We start from the raw sequence: 20,195 nt of genomic DNA on the forward strand, positions 1-20,195 counted from the left end.
TATCAAGTGTAATTAGAATTACAACCAGAATAAACAATATTAAGCAAGGGACATATGCTAAATGTTTTAATAAACATTCTATCCTATGGAGTCTAAGTCTTATAATAGGAAATGGCTTGGCTAGTTCATAAGAGTACAGTACCTATGACTATCTAATCTTCAACCCCATCAAAGGTCTGAGGAGGGAGATAATATTACTTGAGCAGGCAGGAAGTACAATCAAGTAGCTTCCAAAATGAGCAATATATAATGGAGACAATTAACTATGTGAGCAATCACCCAAAGTCTTGTCTTGGCAAGATTTGACAGTCCTGATTATCCATTTCCAGATACTATGTAACTTGTCAGTGGTTGAGGCATAAGCAATTCCTTGCCCAAGCCAGTCTTGCTAAGAAGAAAACAAGCTCCAAGTGGAGTGTCTTCAGTGCTCAACATTCTCTCAGGAATAGATTGGTATTGTCAGAAGCAATCATGTCTCATGTCAACACAACCCTAAGTTATTTAAATGCCATGTTCTATAGATCCTTGAAGTGGTTGAAGATTCCCTATCTAGACAGAATACAATCTCTATATATCTAAATAACCTAATTGATGTGACTGTATGTACAACAAACATGAACAATATTGACCTATAATAATTAATACCTGAATAACTTAAAGACTAAAACTACATTTCAGAATATTAAATAATCTGTAAATAAATGTGCAACAAATGAGTACAGTGACCTTAAAATGTAAGCAATATGTAAGTATTTTGATCAGAGGTAGGAGTAATATATAATGCAATATTAAAATATATCATAAAAGTTGTATCAATATACAACATGTCCTATACCGAGGTTAAAAACATGCATATATACAATCTGACAAAATAACTTTGCACAGGTGTACAAATGTAAACAAAAGTAACAGATATAATTTGAACTTGTATCAATATACAAAAACTATACCAATGTAAATTATCCATAAATAATATCTCATGAGTATTTACTCTATTACCCACTATTACTATCCCCCCATTGTCATGGGGGAGATGTTCTCTTTAATGGGATCCTGCAAAATTAAAGTGATGGTTAAGTTTCAAAATTACTGTCTAGTATAGTTGCAAACAATTTCTGAGCAGTTGATAGATAAGGTAGATAGGGTTTTTGTTGTTTTTTTAATGATTTATTTAACTTTATTTTTTATGTACATTTGTGTGAGGTATCAGATCTTGTGGAACTGCATTTTCAGACAGTTGTGAGCTGCCTTGTAGGTGCTGGGAATTGAACCTGGGTCCTCTGGAAGAGAAGTCAGTGCTCTTAACCACAGAGGGATCTCTCTAGCCCCCCCCCCTTTTTTTTCAAAGTTCTTATTTGGAGTTCTGGCCAGAATGTCATGAGAAGGTGCACCATTTCAGCATCTGCCATTCTCCCCCCTCAAAAAAGTGGTCTTATAATAGTGCTGTCAGCATCATGATATCATCTCAACTAGGTGGAGTTGTTGCTGTGGGGCCCCATTTTCTTCCTGGAAATTTCAAAGATTACTGGAGGAAAAGGATCTGTAGGAAAAATCTATGTTCATTGTGAAAAACTTAAACATCATTCATATAAACATACATTCAATGAAGAATATGATATAGACAAAGTAGACATGGAGAAAGTAAAATTTTTCCTAAAATCTTTCTTCTGTCCCATACCAGATGGCTCTTGATATAAGACAGAAACTCTGAATGTTCCTTTTAACAACAAGCTTGGATTTAGAGAAGTACAGAGCCATTGTCCAACTCCAAAACCAGCTGAATATATTAATGTGTGTATGTGTGGGTTTGTGTGTGTGTGTAAATGTAAGTGTAACCCATACCTAGATTCATAAACCATATTCTGTTTTCTAGATGCTCCTTAGTGGATAGTTAATTTTTCTTCTGTAAGAATTCAAACATCCTGGGTCTCTTGAATTTTTGATGATGTGTATTTTTCTGTACAGATAAGAGCAGAATCCTGCCCTAACCCTTATGAGCTTTACTTACCACCTGAATGATTGTCACCATTTTTAGATGAGATAGCATTTTTTTTCAAGAGGTTTCTCTTTTTCAAAGTGAATCTTTATTAATTTTGATGGTATCCATAATTTTTTTCTCCTGTGGAAACAAGAGTGAAAATCCTTCCTCAACATAGTACATCTCCTGGTTTCCATTGTGAGGTCAACACATCCTTGAAATATACTGGCTTGTTGAAGGAGCTGCCTTCCTGGCATCCGGCTGCCCACACGGCTAGCTTTACACCCGAAATAATTACATGGAAACTGTATTCTTTTCAACACTGTCTGGCCCATTAGTTTCAGCCTCTTATTGGCTAGCTCTTACATATTGATCTAACCCATTTCTAATACTCTGTGTAGCACCACGAGCTGGCTTACCAGGAAAGATCTTATCATGCGTCTGTCTGGAGTGGAAGAATCATGGCAACTGCCTGACTCGGCTTCTTTCTCCCATCATTCTGTTTTGTTTACTCCGCCTACCTAATTTTCTATCCTATTAGGCCAAGCAGTTTTCTTTATTAGTTAACCAATGAAAGCAACAGATAAGATACAAGACCCACCTCCATCACTGGCTGATTCAATTCAGAAGTTTTTTCCATTATCCAATGTCTCTCTGCTGCTACTGTACCTTTCTCATTAGCATTAAGGAAATTCAAGGTTAATAAAGCATTATGCAATCTATTTCCGGGGGTATTTTCCATCTCTTTCTGTTTGTTCAGCATATCCTTTATAGTATGGTTTGACCTTTCTATAATTGCCTAACCTGTAGGATTATTTGGTATACCTGTAATGTGCTTTATATTATAATAAGCAAAAAAGTGTTTCATTTTCTTAGAAACATATACTGAACTTTATTTGTGCCTGTCTTTATTTGTGCAGGTATACCCATGATGGCCATAACTTCTAATAAATGTGTGATTCCTGAATCAACCTTTTCTGAGCTCAAGGCAGTTGCCCATTGAAAACCTGAATACATGTCTATGGTGTGGTGTACATATTTTAATTTTCCAAATTCTGTAACGTGGAACACATCCAACTGCAAGATCTCATTCCTTTGAGTACCCTTTGGGTTATGCCCTGCAGGCAATTGTGCTTGATTATAGAAAGATCTAGTAGGACGTCTCTTTATAATCTCCTTAGCTTGTTGCCATGTAATAGAAAACTCTTTAAACCTTTGCTATTGACATGATGTTTTTTATGAAATTCAGAGGCCTGAAACACACTTCCAACCAATAATAGATCAATTTGTGCATTATCTTGTGCTAGAGGACCTGGCAGACCCGTATGAGATCAGATGTGTGTTATGTATATTGGACAAAGGCTATTCCTGATTATGTCTTACACCTGGATGAGTAAAGAAGTCAATTCTGTATCATCTGGTATAAATTCAGCAGTTTCAATATGCAAGACAACTCTTTCTGCATATAGTGAATCTAACTATATTGAGAGGTTCTTTAAAATTCCTTAGTACCATAAGAATAGCATATAATTCTGCCTCCTGGACAAAATTATAAGGGCTTTGTTCCACCTTGCTTAATTCTTCTGATTTGTAACCTGCCTTTCCTGTTTTATTTGCATCAGTAGAAAATGCACATGCTCTAGTTATTGGTGCATCATGTACCATTTGGGGAAGAATCCTAGAAGTTCTCTTTATAAGGTTAAGTCTATTGCTTTTGGGATAATTGCTATTAATTTCTCCCAAAAAATGAGCACAAGCCCTTTGCCATGGTTCATTGTCTTCCTATAACTTTTTTTTATTTCATCAGCAATAAAAGGCACTATAATCTCTGCTAGGTCTATACCTGCTAATTGATGAAGTCTCAATTTACCTTTTATAAATAATTCATGGACTTTTTACACATAAGTTTCTAATTTTTTACTTGGTTTGTGTGGTAAAAAGATCCATTCCAAGAAAATACCTTCCCTGTGCATTAAAATTCCTATAGGAGAAATTCTGGAAAGCAATATGACTAGAATAAAATTAAAGTTTGGTTCACCTTATCCATATGTGCCTCCTGTAATTTCTCCTCAACAATAGTCACTTTTTTTCTACTTTAGCTATTAATTCTCTGGGACTATTCAAGTCTTTATCACCATCTAAGGTTTTGTTTAAATGAATTATTAGATCAGCTGTTATCCCAACAGTCGGCCGTAGACTGGAATTGTCTCCTAATAATCTTTGAAAGTCATTAAGAGTCTGCAACTGGTCTCTCCCAATATGTGCCTTTTGTGTTCTAATATTGTGTAAGCCTATTCTGTAACCTAGGTAATTAACAGAATCCCCTCTTTGAATTTTTTCAGGAGAAATTTGTAATTCCCATTTAGGCAAGACTTCCTTACCTTCCTTATACATTCTTTCTAAAGTATCTGTATTTGAATCAGATAACAAAATATCGTCCATATAATATTATATAATATTGACTTAAGAAATTGCTTACAAATTATTTCCAATGGCTGGCTGACAAAGTATTGTCACAGGGTGGGGCTATTGAGCATTCCCTGTGGGAGGATAGTCCATAGATATCTCCTAGTAGGCTGAGAATTATTATAAGTAGGCATTGTGAAGGCAAACTTTTCTCTATCCTTTTCTTGTAAAGGCATAGTGAAGAAACAATCCTTTAAATCAATAACTATGAGAGGCCATTCCTTTGGTAACAGAGAAGGCAGAGGAATTCCAGATTGTAGAGGTTCCATAGGTTGAATAACCTTGTTGATAGCCCTTAGATCAGTCACCATTCTCCATTTTCCAGATTTCTTTTTAACAACAAATACAGGAGAATTACCAGGGCTGGTAGATTCTTCTATATGTTGAGCATCTAGTTGCTCTTGTACCAGCTGTTCTAAAGCCTGCAACATTTTCTCAGCTAGAGGCCACTGCTTAACCCATATTGGTTTCTCAGTTAACCATTTTAAAGGTAGGGCTGTTGGTACCTCTGAATGTTTATCAGTTGCTTTGTATCCTTATACAGCCCGAATGACTGGTGTCCATCATCTGTAATATCTTCTAATATTTTCCTCAGAAACATCTAACAAACTCCATAAGGAGCCTCTTCAATGCCCATCTTCCTCTTGAAGTATTGGTGCTGCCGGGAGCAGATGTGTCTCATTGTCATGATAAATCTTAAGCTCTTAAAACGTTTTAAATGCTATATTTGAAGGTCTCTGAAAGATTTGAAGAATACCTATATAACTGAAATATATCTCTATACATCTAGAAAATCTAACAAGACTACAAGCTTAACTATTATAGATGAGTATCTATTAACTTATATTTCTTAATTATACATTATACTTTTAAATGAGCTACACAAATACAATACCTTAATCAAGGTCAGAAACACATATACATATAACAAAATTGACCTTAAAATTGTACCAATAAACCAAGATCCATACCAAAGCAAATTATTCATATCTATATAATATCACTCTCTAAATGTAAACAAACAATTATAAACAATATTTGGGAATGTGGGCATAGTTCTGTCCATACTGCTTCCTGCTGTTTGGAAGCACTATTAATCAGGTCTTTCATGATTTATCTTGTGTGCTAGGTTCATCTCAGTCAGCAGTTGGGTGAAGTAATTTTCTGTGGGGTGTTCTTGATAACCTTTCAGGGGGTCTTGGTCTATCAAACCACATTGGTTTAGAAGAATTTCACAGGTTCTCATCTTCTGTGGAAACAAAAGAGAAACCTCTTTTCCAAAGCAATATATCCTTAGATCTAAATTCTAAAGACAAGATACCTTTATAATATACACGCTGGTTTAGCTTAGCAGCCCAGACAATTAAATGTCTTTCTGTACTTAGCTCTTTCACAGTGAAAAAATTCACAAAATTCAAAGATAACACAATAATACACATAATCCAGACTCTCTGTGAATTTACCATTTTTGCATGGCTTATTTTTCTTCTTTTAATCTATGACTCTCTGTACTTTGTCTCTTTAAAAACTTTACCCTTTTTTTTTAAAGAATTAACTTTATTTTATGACTATACTCCTTTTTCATCTCTCTCCCAAGCCTACATACATTTATCCAACACTATGACTCATTTAGACCTCTTTTCCATCTGGATTTGTCTTTATTGCATATCTGTAATTCTTTACTATCCAGGAGTGCTTTTGCTTTTAAAATGATAAACGCTTCTTTAAACTTAAGCTGGGCCATTGCTAGGGGAAATATGGCAGGGTCTGCTTGCTTTGCACTTTCCAACATGGTGGAAGTCCGTTAGTGTCTGAGACTGCCAGACAGGAGCCATCCTCACCACCTTAACTCTGATAACTGGTTGGTTCATGCTGCCACCAAGTAACTTGCAATACGCTACCCACAAACCCCACTTAAATGCTCAATAGCTGAACCTCCCAATAGAGCCAGAGCCATTCATGCTGGTGAATCAGAAAGCCACTGGTTTTTTGTTTTTTTTGTTTTTTTTTTTTTTTTAAAGAAGTCATGCAGTTTTACTGTGCCCTGCGGAACCTTACTCACCACAAGTCCATCTAGAAAAAAAGTTTGTGGCTACCAAGAAACTGTATTAAACTCTGTTCTTTTGTGTATAGAATTCCTTTTCAAGCTCTCTCAGGCTTTTACATGGATTATAGTTGGCCACATTAGTGCTAATCTGTTGGGAGGATCCCACTTGTTTGGTTCCCGGCCAACTTAGCCCCAAAATAACCACACAGAAGCTGTATTAATTAAATCACTGCTTGGCCCATTAGCTCTACCTTCTCATTGGCTAACTCTTGTATCTTAATTTAACCAATTTATATTAATCTGTATATCACCATGAAGTCATGGCCTACCAGCAAAGTTTCAGCACGTCTATTTCTGGTGACTCCATGACGGCTCCCTGACTCTGCCTTCTTCCTCTCAGCATTCTGTCTACTTTTCCTCACCTACCTAAGTTCTGCCCTATCAACAGGTCAAGGCAGTTTCTTTATTCATTAATGGTAATCAAAGCACACAGAGGAAACTCCCACATCACAGGAGTGTACTGTAGATGTGCCTGCTGGTACTGGATACCACAACTCTGCATTTTGATCAATTGCTGGTTTTCTTTAATGGGGTACATGGGTTTTTAAAGGAGTTCAAAGAGAGTTTTAATGTTTTGGGTGAGGACATGGAGCTCATAAAATATACAGGCAATAGTTCATTGTATCTATTGACATTTAAACAATTATTAGTTTTGATATTGTTACTTTTCATGGGGGAATTTACTGAACTTGCATGAGGAACTCAAGGTATTACTTTTACTTCAAGTTTATCATAAAATTAAAATGTATGTAGATACGTGCTTTCCTCTGATAGAATTTGGTACTATCTCATACTTGTTTGTCTCAGTTACCTATCATTTTATTGTCTCCGGATATTCAATAAATATTCAGCTGTTCGGTAGGAATTGTAAGAAATCTTGTGCCCCAGTGCACAGTCATTGAACTAACTCTGAAGTCGGTGACATCCTTTATGAAGTAAGGGTGCTGGCCTGCTGTCTTCAAGGGGAGGAAGATGATGAGGAATGGGTATGTAGCTGGGATATGCTCTGCCTTAGCTTATAAAACTGACTCCAAGGTCACCAGTCATCCCTAGGCTAGAGAGATAAGCTCAGCAGTAAAGAGAACTTAGTGCTCTCAGAGAGGACCCAGGTTCAGTTCCCAGCATCCACATGGGGGCTCACAGCCATCATCATTACCATCTGTGGTTATGGTAACCCCATTACCAGGGGACCTGACATCCTTTTTAGGCCTGCTCATGGTACACATCCATGCATGAATGAAAACAGTCATAATTTAATAATAAAATTTAAAGTGGGGAACTGGAAAGATGACTTGACAATTAAGAGCATTGGCTACTTTCCAGAAAACTGAGATTCATTTTCCTAATATGGTATCTAACATCCATCTGTAACACCAGTCCCAGGGATCTAATGCCCTGATGCCCTGTCCTGGCTTCCACAGGCACTGTACACATGTAGTGCATAGACATACATGTAGGCAACACCCATACACGTACGGTAAAGTTTACATTTTTTTCATACAATATATCATGTTTTTTTCTCCCCCCACCTCCTCCAGATCTTTCCAACCTCCCTATCTACACGATTCATGTTATTTCTCTCCTCTCTCATTCAAAAAAGAAAAACCCACCTAAAACAAAAGCCAAAACAAACAAACAAAAAATCAATGGCAAAAAAAAAAAAGTGGAGGTTTATTTTGTTTTGGCCAACTACTCTTGAGTGCGGGGCCTCTCCAGAGTATAGCTGTTCTACTCAGTGACACTCCATTGGAACAAATCCTTTTCCCTTTGCTAGCAGCTATACACTACAGACAGCTTCTTTGTAGGACCCTGTGCCCTCTTCCCCCACTCAGTGCTGGGACCCCATCAGCAGGCCCTGTGTCTGCGAATTCACATGTGCATCAGTCCTGCTGTGTCTGGAAGACACTGTTTGGAGTCATTTACCTCCTGTGCTCCTCTTCTAGTTCAGATCCTAAGACACTGGGACTTTCGCAAATTAAAGATGTCGAAGTGATAATTGTGTGCACGGGGTCATGATACTCTAAGTGTGTTTGCTTCATTCTCTGCTGTTGATGTCATACATAAGCCAGGAAAAAAAGTGATTGGGTAAATCAATTGCTCACTTTTCATAAAGTATTGAAAAAATGTGGGGAAAGACCACAATGTATAAAACTGTGGATGAAAATTTAGTGTCTTGTGACCCTTTCAATATCTCTAAGGACACCTCTTTCCCAAAGATTTTAATTTCACAGATTTAATTTCCCCTGGCCAAGAAAATCATAGAAGAGAGTCCCCATACTAAAATCATGCTCACTAATGGGGACCCTTCCTACCCCTCAGACTTCTGATTCTTCTTGTGTGGTTTTTCCTCTCCTTATTTGTAGGCAGAGAAATTCACCTGGCCAGGGGGACAGCCCATTAGGTACAGGGTCGTACCTTCACACAGGAGCTGGGGACATGGACATGACCTCTGAAGCACTGTAAAACCTGTTGCTCACCTTATTTGCTTGCGTGAGGATGAGGGCCAAGGGTCCCTTGGTTTTGTGGAGGCTTCTGCTGCCACACACAAAGTGTGCCTCTTAAGAGTCCAGCAGAGTTCTTTGCTACAGTCTCCCCAGAAATTGATGGTGTCCAGCGTGGATCCTGACAACTAGCAATCATGGGTACAGGGAGAGTTAGGGCCCACAAGGGGAAAGAGGCAACAGCAGGCTACCAGGTATAAAATAGGAATAGAAGCTATTATTGGGTCCTAAACACTATCCAGTTGGCTATAGGTGGCACTATATTTAAATTTTTTTCACTTCAAAAAAAAAAAAAAAAAGATTAGATGGCTCCCTGGCTAAGAGAGCCTACTGCTTTTGCAGAGGGCCCAGTTTTAGCTCTCAGCATCCAGTCTGACAGCTAACAACTGCCTGTAACTCCAGCTGTGGGGAACCGGACACCTCTGGCCTCCAGCGGTACCTGCAGTCACACGCACGTAACCATATGCAGACACACATAACTACACACAATTAAATCTATTTTAAGAAGCGCCTGTGTGCCACACTGAGTGTGGAAGTGAAATGTTCAGAGCCAGTTCTCTCCTTCTACTGCATGGAGCCCAGGGCTAGGACTCAGCCTAGGAGCACGTGTTGTGAGCCACTGCATTGTCCCACCACCCCTAAAAGCTTGAGAACATAGAACACAACTCAGGAGAAATCATTAGTCATTTCCAGGTACATCTTTATTAGGAATGGGCTCTTCTCACTGGAGACAGAGACAGGACCTGCAGTTCCACAGCATTTAGATCACTGCAAGACATCAAGGTGTGGGGTGGGAGGAATTATTTAGGACAGTTTCGAAAATGACTTCACAGACATTCTTTTTTTTCTTTTTTACAGACATTCTTGGAAGCAATGTTTTGCAATTTGCATTTCATATTTAATTTTGCTGGTAGTCTAACTCAGATCAACAACCAGCTACTTGGGATTTTCTGGGCAATCATCTTTACAGACAGTGCTGACTGTAGCCTTTGCTCTGCAGTCTGGTAGTGTGCTCATAGCTTCTTCATCTGATTTCTCAAACAGCATCCTTGTACAATGTGCACTACCTTCTGTGAGTTCTGGAAGAGGGCAAGATTGAGCACACCGACTCAGCAGTGATGGCTGAAGAAGGGGATTGGGGATGGGGAGGAGATGCATGTATGGGACCTGAAAACAAGTTCACAATAGTCATTGGTTTAATAAAGCCTTTATAAAGCCAAGTTTTACAGAATTATTTCAATGGACCAGTACTAGCAGAGAACCAGGAACAGATTCACTGGAGATTTGTATAAACTTGGCTGAGAAGGCTTAGAGGTAGAGACATGGTGGCACATGAAGAATTCATAATTTAACTAGTGTGGTCTGCTAAATTTTTTGGCTGCAGGGTTAAAAGGAAATTGTAATCGTTTTCAGCACAGAGAAAAAAAAAAATAAAAGCTGTTTTTGTTCAAAATCCCAGTCACCAGGAAATACTGCCGTGTTTGTGGTGCAGGTCAGTTCTTGGCATTGGCACTGGCATCAGCATGACCGGACAGCTGCTGTCAGCACAGAGTCTGTGGCGGGAAAGAGACAAAGAACTAGATTCCACGTCATAAATAACTCAGCCTCCCTTCCCACAGCACAACACTCTAGTCATCTAGACACACCTACTACAGGTGGCCTTGGGCAGGAGTTGGCAGGAAAACAGGAACAGCACAGGACAGGGGAAAGAACGATAGGCTACAGCTTTGAACACTGTCACCCACACTAGCCCAGGGCTACAGCCGTGAACACTGTCACCCACGCTAGCACAGGACTACAGTCGTGAACACTGTCACCCATGCTAGCACAGGGCTACAGCCGTGAACACTGTCACCTATGCTAGCACAGGGGGCTAGGGAAACCGTGAACACTGTCACCCACACTAGCACAGGGGGCTAGGGAAATGGCATTTTCTTTGTTTTGTTCTTAACCTCAGCCTGACCTGCTAAACGTGTTCTAGAATGGAAGTCAATGGGTGTTACTAAGTAGGTTTCAGTGATTTAGAACTCTGTGAGTGCAGAAAGTTACCCTGAACAGACAGTGCTCACCAGTTGTGACGCTGCAAACAGGGATCCAAAGACGTATATTGACATAGACTATTTGAGGCCTAGAGAGAGACCTCCTTCCTTCCATTCCTATCCTGAGTGACCACTGCAATCAACATATAGGACTTGTCGAAAGGATAAATTACTGATCTGTGAGTCATGCAGCCTCTCAAAGATCTTTTATGTTAAAGAATCATTACTTTACTTTCACTGGGCAGTGGGGGCACACACCTTTAATCCCAGCACTCAGGAGGCAGAGGCAGGCAGATCTCTGTGAGTTCGAGGCCAGCCTGGTCTACAGAGTGAGTTCTAGGACAGCCAGGGCTACACAGAAAAATCCTTTCTCAAAAAACAAAACAAAAAAACACACTTACAACCCACAACAATAACAAATCATTACTTTCTTCTTCCTTAAAAGGAACACTTGAGTCTCTCTGTGTATGTGTCCCTGGAAGCTTACTAACTCTAAATGCTGGAGGACACAGAGCTTACACATTAGACCCAAGGCATCCTGGTATTACACACTATAGCATGAAGGTCCATTAAGGAAAAGCTGTTGCCTACTAACCAAAAGAGTGGAGTCTACCTCTTAGTGGAGACACACCATTGGCTTCTCCCTTAAGAGAATTGGGCCGGCCCACCCTTCAAGAAGGCGGGCCCATCCTTCAAGAAGGCAGGCCCACCTCAAGCTAAGGAAATAGGAAGAATAGTTATTCTTTTAAGATGTTGTTTTCCTTTATTAGTTATCAGTCTCTTACAGACACGCAACTCCACAGTCTACCTGTTTTTCTGAATCACCCAGAAAGGCTTGGTTTTTCCTTTATTCCGTCTCAGTTCTAAGCATGCTCTCCCTCACCCTGAGCCTCCCTTGCTCACTCTCCTTCCTGACCCCATGCTGGCTTAGCTCAAAGGATGTGGCTCTTTCTTCCCATCTGCACTTCCCCTTCTGGCAACTGCCAGGATTTACAACTTTCCCAGCCAAGTTTTTCTTCTGAAATTGTTCAGTATGGACAAGAACCCTAAAAGGAGACCCCAATTTTCTAATCAGTTGATCTCCCTGTAGTTTTCCACTTCAGGTGTCTGATTTGGCATTTGAGAAGTCAGCTAGATCTAGATCACACCTATAAACACGAGAAAAAAAACCAAAAAGACCTCATTTCATCTTATACTTAAGCACATCCCCTCATGGCCTCTGCGCTGCAACCCTGTCTACATCTCCTACTTCCTCCCCACTGTCCCGTTTAAATCTTACTTTCTACTATCCCTCGGGAATCCTTCATCTTTAGTTAGCTGAGTCCTTGTCAGGCAGTCCCTGTTGAGAAAGACCTGCTTCTGCCGTCCTTAGGTGCAAGCAACCCCCCTTGCCCTGCCCCGCTTCTATCTCATTATTCTGTGTGCTTCAGGAGTGAATAATTTAGTTGTTTGTGATCTATCTCTAGGGACTGGAAGTTCCAGGTTATCTTTTTGTGTGTGTTTATGTTTAGTACTGTGTCTAGCACAATACATTTGTTAAATAAAGGTTCACTGAAAGCATTTCTCTCTGGTACAATTCATCCTTCCGTAAGATGTAAGATTCATCAGTAAATGTTGTCTCAGTTCCTCAGATCACCCCCAGAATGTCTTCCTACAGCATAATAGGAAATGGCAGCAGAAAGTCATTGTCTCCCAGTGCCCTGGCCCAGGCTCACCTGCCTCCCTTCCATTACTGCAGAGCTCCGATCTGCTTCAGCCTGGTCATCAGCTCCCCATTCTGCTGCATGGCGATGAGATCACTGCATCCACCTATACAGTCTTTGCCTATGAAGACCCGAGGGACCTGCAGAAGTGAGCACGTCGGGACAGTTAAGGATCCTGTGACTAGTGTGATCACCCCCCCCCCACCATTGTCCACATGCTAAGCTTCACAAGTGGCTTTACAACCTTCGGAAGAGTCTTAAAAGACTCTTAAGAGTAGAAGTCATCATTAAAAAAACATTACTAGGGCTAGGTTGTAGTTCAGAGGCATGGCGAGTTGAATCCTCAGCCGCACATGGGAAAAAGGTAAGAAAAGGTGTTTCAGGTTGGATGAGCTGGGCATTGACAGTTTTTTTTCACTTTACAGACATAGGTCAAGTGCAAATTCTTATTGATGCAGTAAGAGTACCAGGTTATGCTCTGGCTTCTCTGAAGTTGGAAAGACCCAAGACCTGAGACCATCTACTAAACCCCAGCAATCAGGGGCATTCTTCTTCCTCAGTGCAGCTAGAAGGTAGATCCATGCTTATTAAGTAATGCATCCCCCTGTTATTAAAACACAAGTGAGCTGTCCTCAACTAGAAGACAGTATTGTGCTGTTTTTGAGTCTCCTTTACTCCTTTGCCATTGGCAAACTATCTGAACGCTGTAGCTCTGGGTCCATGGGCAAACTATCTGAACGCTGTAGCTCCCGGTCCTAAGGCACTGATTTGTTGTGTCTTGCTGGCTAGCTAATGTGACCAATGTACTTGTGGAATCAATTCCTCTCAAGTCATTCCCACTTCACAGGACCCTGTCAAGACACCCATCAGAGAGGTGAAGGGACTCCCTAGGAGAGAGGACCTGTCCCCACCGTAATCTCCAAGCCTCACATGAAGGCTGACTGACAAGGAAGAAAGGACTCTGCTTAGGTACCAGTGATCAGGAAAAAACAGGCCCTTGAACAAAAGGATCATACCTGATGGGGGGAGGGGCACACAGGATCATACCTGATGGGGTGGGAGTAGGAGGACAACAGAGTGAGAATATTTTTCCGAGCATCCTATTTTCCTTAGAAAGTATAGAATGGCAAAGTGAGCTGTTTGGAATGCGAGAAGAATGCACAGAGAGGCTGAACTACTGTGGATAAACTCTAGTCAATTGTCTTGATTGTTTGTGTCATAGAAAAGGGGACCCAGGGAGAACCAGGATTTAAAAATTAGGAAGCCAATAACTAAACCAAAATCCTATGCCACATCCAAATTATGTGAGCTCTGTCCTTTGCCTGACAATTAGAAAACCCACAGAACCCTCTCTGGCAGGTGACCTGGCTGTTAGGGGAGGCAGGGGGCTCTGTGGGAGACTCTGGGAAGGAAGTGACACAATATTCCTTCCCCTAACCAAGGAGAAAAGTGCAGAAAGATGAAGAAAGAACCCTAAAATTGCATGGAATGCTGGTTATTGCTTCAGAGCAAAGGAGGCCCCCTAGTCTAAGGACTTTTCCTTCCCTATCTTCACCATGGGGGTGCTTGGTCATACCAATAACAGCAGAACCCCAGTGGTTCTGTTGAGTATGATGACTTGACAGATAAAATTCGCCCAAGCTTTAAACAAGGAAACTGTGTATTTACTCTTGAATGTCTGTATTTTCCAAAAGAGTCAAGCGATTTTCTATATTCCTGCAGCTTTGTATATCTCCATTGTTCTTCCTATGTGTGTAGAAGCCAAAGGCTGACACTGGGTGTCTTCCTGGGTCACTCTGTTTTTAAAAACTGAGACAGATCTGCTCCTGTGTCCCCTGTGCTGGGGGTACAAACTGGTTTTTCCTATGCGGTTCTGGAGTTTACTCTAAACTGTGCCCCCCATGCTTGTGTGGTAAATGTTACGCTGGAGGTCTGAGCTCATTCCAGTGGTAAGACTGCCTCGAAAGCAAACATCACTCCCCAGGGGCTGGTTCTCTCATTGACTGAGACTCAGAATCCTGGAAGGTCTGGTTAAATGAGAGGCAGATTCCTTCTTTCAACCCCTAATTTTGAGATTCAGACAAAATGAGCTAAGCTCCAGGAGTCTGAATTTCTAAACATTTCCCAGGTCCCAGTCACCTTTAAATCCCTGCTCTACACAGAACACCCCAATTTCTCCCAGGGTTACTGAGCCCCCCACCCCCACCACACCCTCCCCTGTCCACTTCCCAGCCTGAGACAGGCCCTGAAACGGTCTGGCTGTTCCCTAGGATAGGTTCTGTACACTCTGGCAAGAAGCCAGAAGGAACATTGCCTTCCACCCTGGCCCCACCCCCACAGTCCGGTGAGGAGAAGGAAGAAAAACATTTGTCACTCAAACCTCTGGCCCACCCCTCTCCTAGGAGGAAGTTGACTCAGCGGCTGCTAGAGGAGGAAGAACCTTCACCCTAAAACCAAGCTCTGGGTTTTCCTGGAGTGTGTCTCCCCAGCATTCTCCGCAACTCAAGGGTTCACTTCCTGTGTATACAGAGGCCAAAAGCTGACAGTGAGTGTCTTCCTCGATTAGTCTACCTTTTTTTTTTTTTATTAAAATGAGGAAGGGTCCTTGCTCCCAATGCTGGGTTTACAAGCAGGCTGCCATTCATGTGTGCTTGTGAGGTAAATGCTTTATCCACGCAGCCATCTTCCCAGCACCCACTTCTCCACTTCTGACCATTGTTGGCCCGGTTTCCTACTGTGAGCCCCTTCTTCTGACTGCCATTCCCACCTGAATTCTGTGTGGTCTCAGACTGTCTCTGAGAGTTTCAGCCCAGACCCTGTCCCTCCCGCAGTCTCTTGTTTCTGTAAAAGTAACTGCATGTGCAGAGGCTGATTAGAGCTTTGCTGACGGTGAAGCCTGTGGACTGTAGGTGTTTCAGGGCCTACTTTGCAATCTTGAATTACCTTTAGCCTACCTTGCTGTCTTAACTGGGGTTTTTTATTGCTGTGAAGAGATACTATGACCATGCCAACTATTCTAAGAAAAAGATTTAACTGGAGTAGCTGGCTCAGAGGTTCAGTTGCTGTCATCATGGTGGGGAGCATGGTGCTAGAGGGGGAACTGCTATATCTCGCAGGCAACAGGAAGTGGACACTTGAGTGAAACTTGAGAAGAGACCTCATAGCCCACCCCCACATTGACACACTTCCTCTAACAAGGCCACACCTACTCCGGCAAAGCTGCACCTCCTGAAAAGGAGCAGCATTTTCTTTCTAACTACACCTCAGTGTCACACCCAATGAACATATATATAAACGTCTTTGGAATGTAGTAACTTAACGAAACCATTCTGCTACCTGTCAGAGGGTAAGAATGCTATCTCACAGCATCCAAGGCCTATCTGCACAACTTTATAACTCACTTCTTTGATATTCCTCCTAAGGTTTTTAAAAATTGCCTTATTTGGCTCTTTTTTCTGCTTCTGCGTTGGAACGTGGAGGTAACCCAGCTCCATCCTCTCAGGCCACACTCATTCACTTGCCAACTCCTTTGAGGGGAAAGCAGTTTCTGCACTGATGACCTTAGTGACCAGCATGGCCCTCCCAGGAGCCACATTCCAGCAGCAGCCTGCGCCCGTGCAGGGCAGCCCACACTGGTGTTTGGGAGATTAGAGGCCTTCTCCGGGCCTCAGATCAAGCCCTTCTTATTCTAACCCTTAGTGTCCCCGTCATGCCCTCCCCTTCGTTGCATGGGACATCAGTCACTCGAGCACACTAAAGGCAGGTGTGCTAGACCTTACCTTTGTCTTTCTCCATCTTAGTGAGGCTCTTGTGGTTCCGTTTGAACCAGCAGCCTGCCGCATACACCCTGTCTCCCCTTTCCTAATTTTCTTGGTAAGCACATCATTGCCACCTCCCAAATACACAATTCATTGTATTGTTTGTCTCCCACACAAAAGTGCACATTTTACAAAGTAGGAGTTTTTTCATGGCTGTATTTCCACTGTGCAGAAATGTCTGACACATAGATGCTGAAAAATGGGTTTTCTATCCAGAAAAATCATCCTATGACCATGAAGAAAAACCAAGCCTCCTCACACAAAAATGAAGGCAATTTGCAGAAAGTTCCATCAAAGGCTCAAGGAAAAATGTGGAGCTCTGGAGAAGTAGCAGACAAAAGCACCAGGGTAGGAGCTGTAGAAAGCCAGTCTTGCCAAAGACTGCTTCTGTGGTCAAGCCCCACTGAACTCCTACTGTGTACCACTCCCCAGAGGTCACGGAGCATGACTGAATAGCCAACCACACTCAAGTTCTCACTGCCCTAGAAGGTAAACACATCCCAACAGGATCTGGAAGCAGTGAGTTAGAAGCTTTTGTGCTTCCCTCAAAAGGATGTATTTGGATTTGTACTAAAAACCTATTTGGGGGGAGGATATATACAGGATCATGAATATGGCTCAATTGTCAGCATGAGGGCCCTGAGTTCAAATCCTGAGAAGCCATGGAAAAACATGGCATAACAGTGCACAATACTGGGAGTTGGGTGCAGAGATAAGTGGATCCCACGGGCTCACAGGCTTGGCAGCCTAACCAAAATGGCAAAGGTGCTGGTTCAGTGAAAGACCCTGCCTCAAAAAAAACTAATGTGGAGTGTGATTGAAAAACACATCCTGAGGTCAACTTCTAGTCATCAACACACTCACATATACACACGTGAATTTACCACACGCATGTGCATGCACACACTCACACCCCTTTTGAAATTTTAAACTTAAAAAGCTACTACAAAAGTGTTGCTTTGCAAATCAGTGCAAACATCTGTTAAGATGGAAGGTGAAGATTGTTTTCCTCCAGAACAGTTGCTGCTCTGCGCAGGCAGCGTCCTCGCTAATCCTGCTGTAGCTCGAACCACCTGCAGATCTTTCCCACTGTCACTGATGGCCGGCTCCCACCTCTCCTCTTGGGAGGCCAAATAGGAGTGTGGTGTGAGTGCGGGATTGTCTGAAAAGTTCCCAGGTGACTCCATTGGCCAGCGAGGTTTCTGCACGGGCCTATAGGAGTGTTCCCACTTCTCTGTTCTTTCCACTATTTGTGTCTCTGCTCCAAGACTTCATCCTATAGCTGTAAAATAACGTACTCTTTGTCTGCACCAGAATACAGATTTTTGAATGAGACAATTTCCAAGGCTTTATACCTAGGTCACAGAGAAAACCCTCTAAGTCACACTAAATCTCAAATAGGAAATGTGTTTCTGCCAACACTGCCCTACAATGTGCCCCTGGAAGGGATGTAAGTGAATTGGTGTGATGGCCATCAGGGGAGACTCTGTCTTTCCCTTTGACTATCTAAACACTGGGCCTCAAAACTAGTTTCCCCGGAAAACCTGGGCTGCGAAAGGCTGAAGTCCTGATGCCAGCCAGTGCAGGAAGAGATTTCACAGTTCTGAGGTCCTTACGAGACCAACTGTACCTGAGATAACCAATGAGTCAACAGTGGGTGGGGACCTCCCCTTGATCTGGCCTGTACACCTCCCACCTGCTATGAACCTAAGTCTTAGGATGGGGAGAGGGCTCAGATGGTGAGGTGCTTGCCCATGAGAGCGAGGACCTTAGTTTTATCTCCCACAGTCTACAGAAAAATCTGCTTGCAAGTCACAATATTGGGGAGACTGAGATAGGAGGACCCTCAGGGCTTTCTGGCCACCAGCCCAGTCTGTGAACTCCAAATTCAGTGAAGGACCCTGTCTCTAAAAATGGTTATTGAGAGTGACTGAAAAGTCACCCAAAGTTTACTTCTGGCCCGTCTCACAAATGTGGGCAGACATACAAGCCATACACACACGCGCACACACACGCACGCACGCACGCACACACATATCCTGAACTTTATGGACTTGGGAAGCACTGGATGACATCTTTAGGTGTTCATCTTCCCAATGAAACCTCCCTGAATAAGTTTCTTTTCTCTGCTTTTCACTGTCACGTGTCCCTTTAATTGGAGGCAGGTGGCCAAGGTTCTTGGCTTGTTGGGGCAGCCAGATCCTAGGCTTTGTCCCCCAACACTCCAGTAACAGTGAGACAAGCTCACCGTGCCAGCACCAGAGGCTGCTAGACTGGGCATCCCAGCAGCAGCCCGGACACAAAGCAAGCCTTTTCGGAGGGAAGAGGAGGTTCTTAGGAAGCCACACAGTGTATTTGCACAACAGGCTTCTGAAGTGCTACTCCAGCTGTGCGGCCGGGCCCCCTAGGAAGGCAAGAAACTCGCAGACTATTCCAAAAGCTACTGTGGTAACCGGGCCTGAGTAACAGCAGGCCTGAAATAGCCTCTAATTAAGGCAGCACAAGGGGCAAACGGTGGAGCAGTGGGTGGAGCTAGATAAGGAGCAAACCAGGTGATAATGCCTAGAGAAAAGAAAATGAAGGCTCACAAACCGTACCGAGGGGAGTGCAAACAGCGAAGAAGTGTGTTTGCTGCCGCGTTCCTCAACAGAAAGCTGAAGGTCACACCCAGCCTCTCAGCTGCCCCCTGCCTTGTCAGATGAACACTGTCAGCTCAAAATAGTGCTTAAAACAAAGCCTTCAGATGCACAGCCGACTGCCTCCAGCTGGCTGCCAAGCCCACTGAGCAGGCACCACACATCCCTGTGCTGTCCTCCAAGACAGTCCCTCTGCTGCTGTCTGACCAGTGTCTGTCCTCAGGTTCCTCCCCCACCCTGCATAGCTCTCTAGATGCTGGGAAGGACAGCGTCCTGGTAGTGGCGACCTAGAAAAGGCACGGATGTCTGCACTCTGAAAGGAACCAGCAACCCTTGAGCCGTTTCTTAGCATTTGAACACACTCACTGTTCTCGCTCCAGTGAGCTGCTGTAAATAATCTTGAATCTCATTGGTGTTGTTGGTGGCTGTGATATCCACAAATTCCAGGAGCCCTTGTTTGAAAGGCAATTGCCTGAGGATTTCCTGCGTCTTCTGGCAGTAGGGGCAGGTGGGCTTGATGAACACGACCACCTTGCCAGGCTGGATCTTGCCATTAACAAATTCCTGAGCCATGCCGGCAGGCTGCAGCTTCCTCAGGAGGACCGCTCAGTAGAAGGTCCTGGTCGGGTGTAAAACGTGGCTTAGCCACAGCTTTCATTTAAAAAGGAACCTCCTTGGAGGAGGAGTTAGCGAGCAGGATGATTCAGTTTTAAAGGGCCAGCCTCAAGTTAGCAGGCCTAGGAATGCACACTCGATGTTTAATCCATAATAGCGTAGGCCAGGCTGTCTTTGTGCTCTCCGCCTTTGGAAATGCCTGTCCAATAGCAGGGAATGAACCTAAGTCACCCTCGTGGGTAGCAGAGACTGCACTGACCAGCTTCTGGGAGAAGGCCGGGACCTCTTAGAGCAAATTCTTTTTTTTCCCTCTTTTAAAGACATGATTGTTT

At 42.7% G+C, this 20,195-nt stretch overlaps 1 protein-coding gene across 1 annotated transcript; it reads right to left on the reverse strand.

Annotated features, from left to right (window-relative positions):
* Nucleotides 1-9,735: 9,735 nt before the first annotated feature.
* On the reverse strand, nt 9,736-19,890 carry Glrx (glutaredoxin). The gene is made up of 3 exons (XM_041663452.1): nt 19,615-19,890; nt 12,807-12,934; nt 9,736-10,605 (listed from the first exon to the last, which is right to left on the reverse strand). The coding sequence occupies exons 1-2, from the start codon at nt 19,819-19,821 to the stop codon at nt 12,821-12,823; spliced, it is 321 nt and encodes a 106-aa protein (XP_041519386.1). The 5' UTR covers nt 19,822-19,890; the 3' UTR covers nt 9,736-10,605; nt 12,807-12,820.
* Nucleotides 19,891-20,195: the final 305 nt, after the last annotated feature.

This window comes from Microtus oregoni, unplaced genomic scaffold (assembly GCF_018167655.1).
Source record: "Microtus oregoni isolate MIOR12 unplaced genomic scaffold, Mior012 000014F_ref0000157, whole genome shotgun sequence".
Classification (NCBI taxonomy): Eukaryota; Metazoa; Chordata; class Mammalia; order Rodentia; family Cricetidae; genus Microtus; species Microtus oregoni.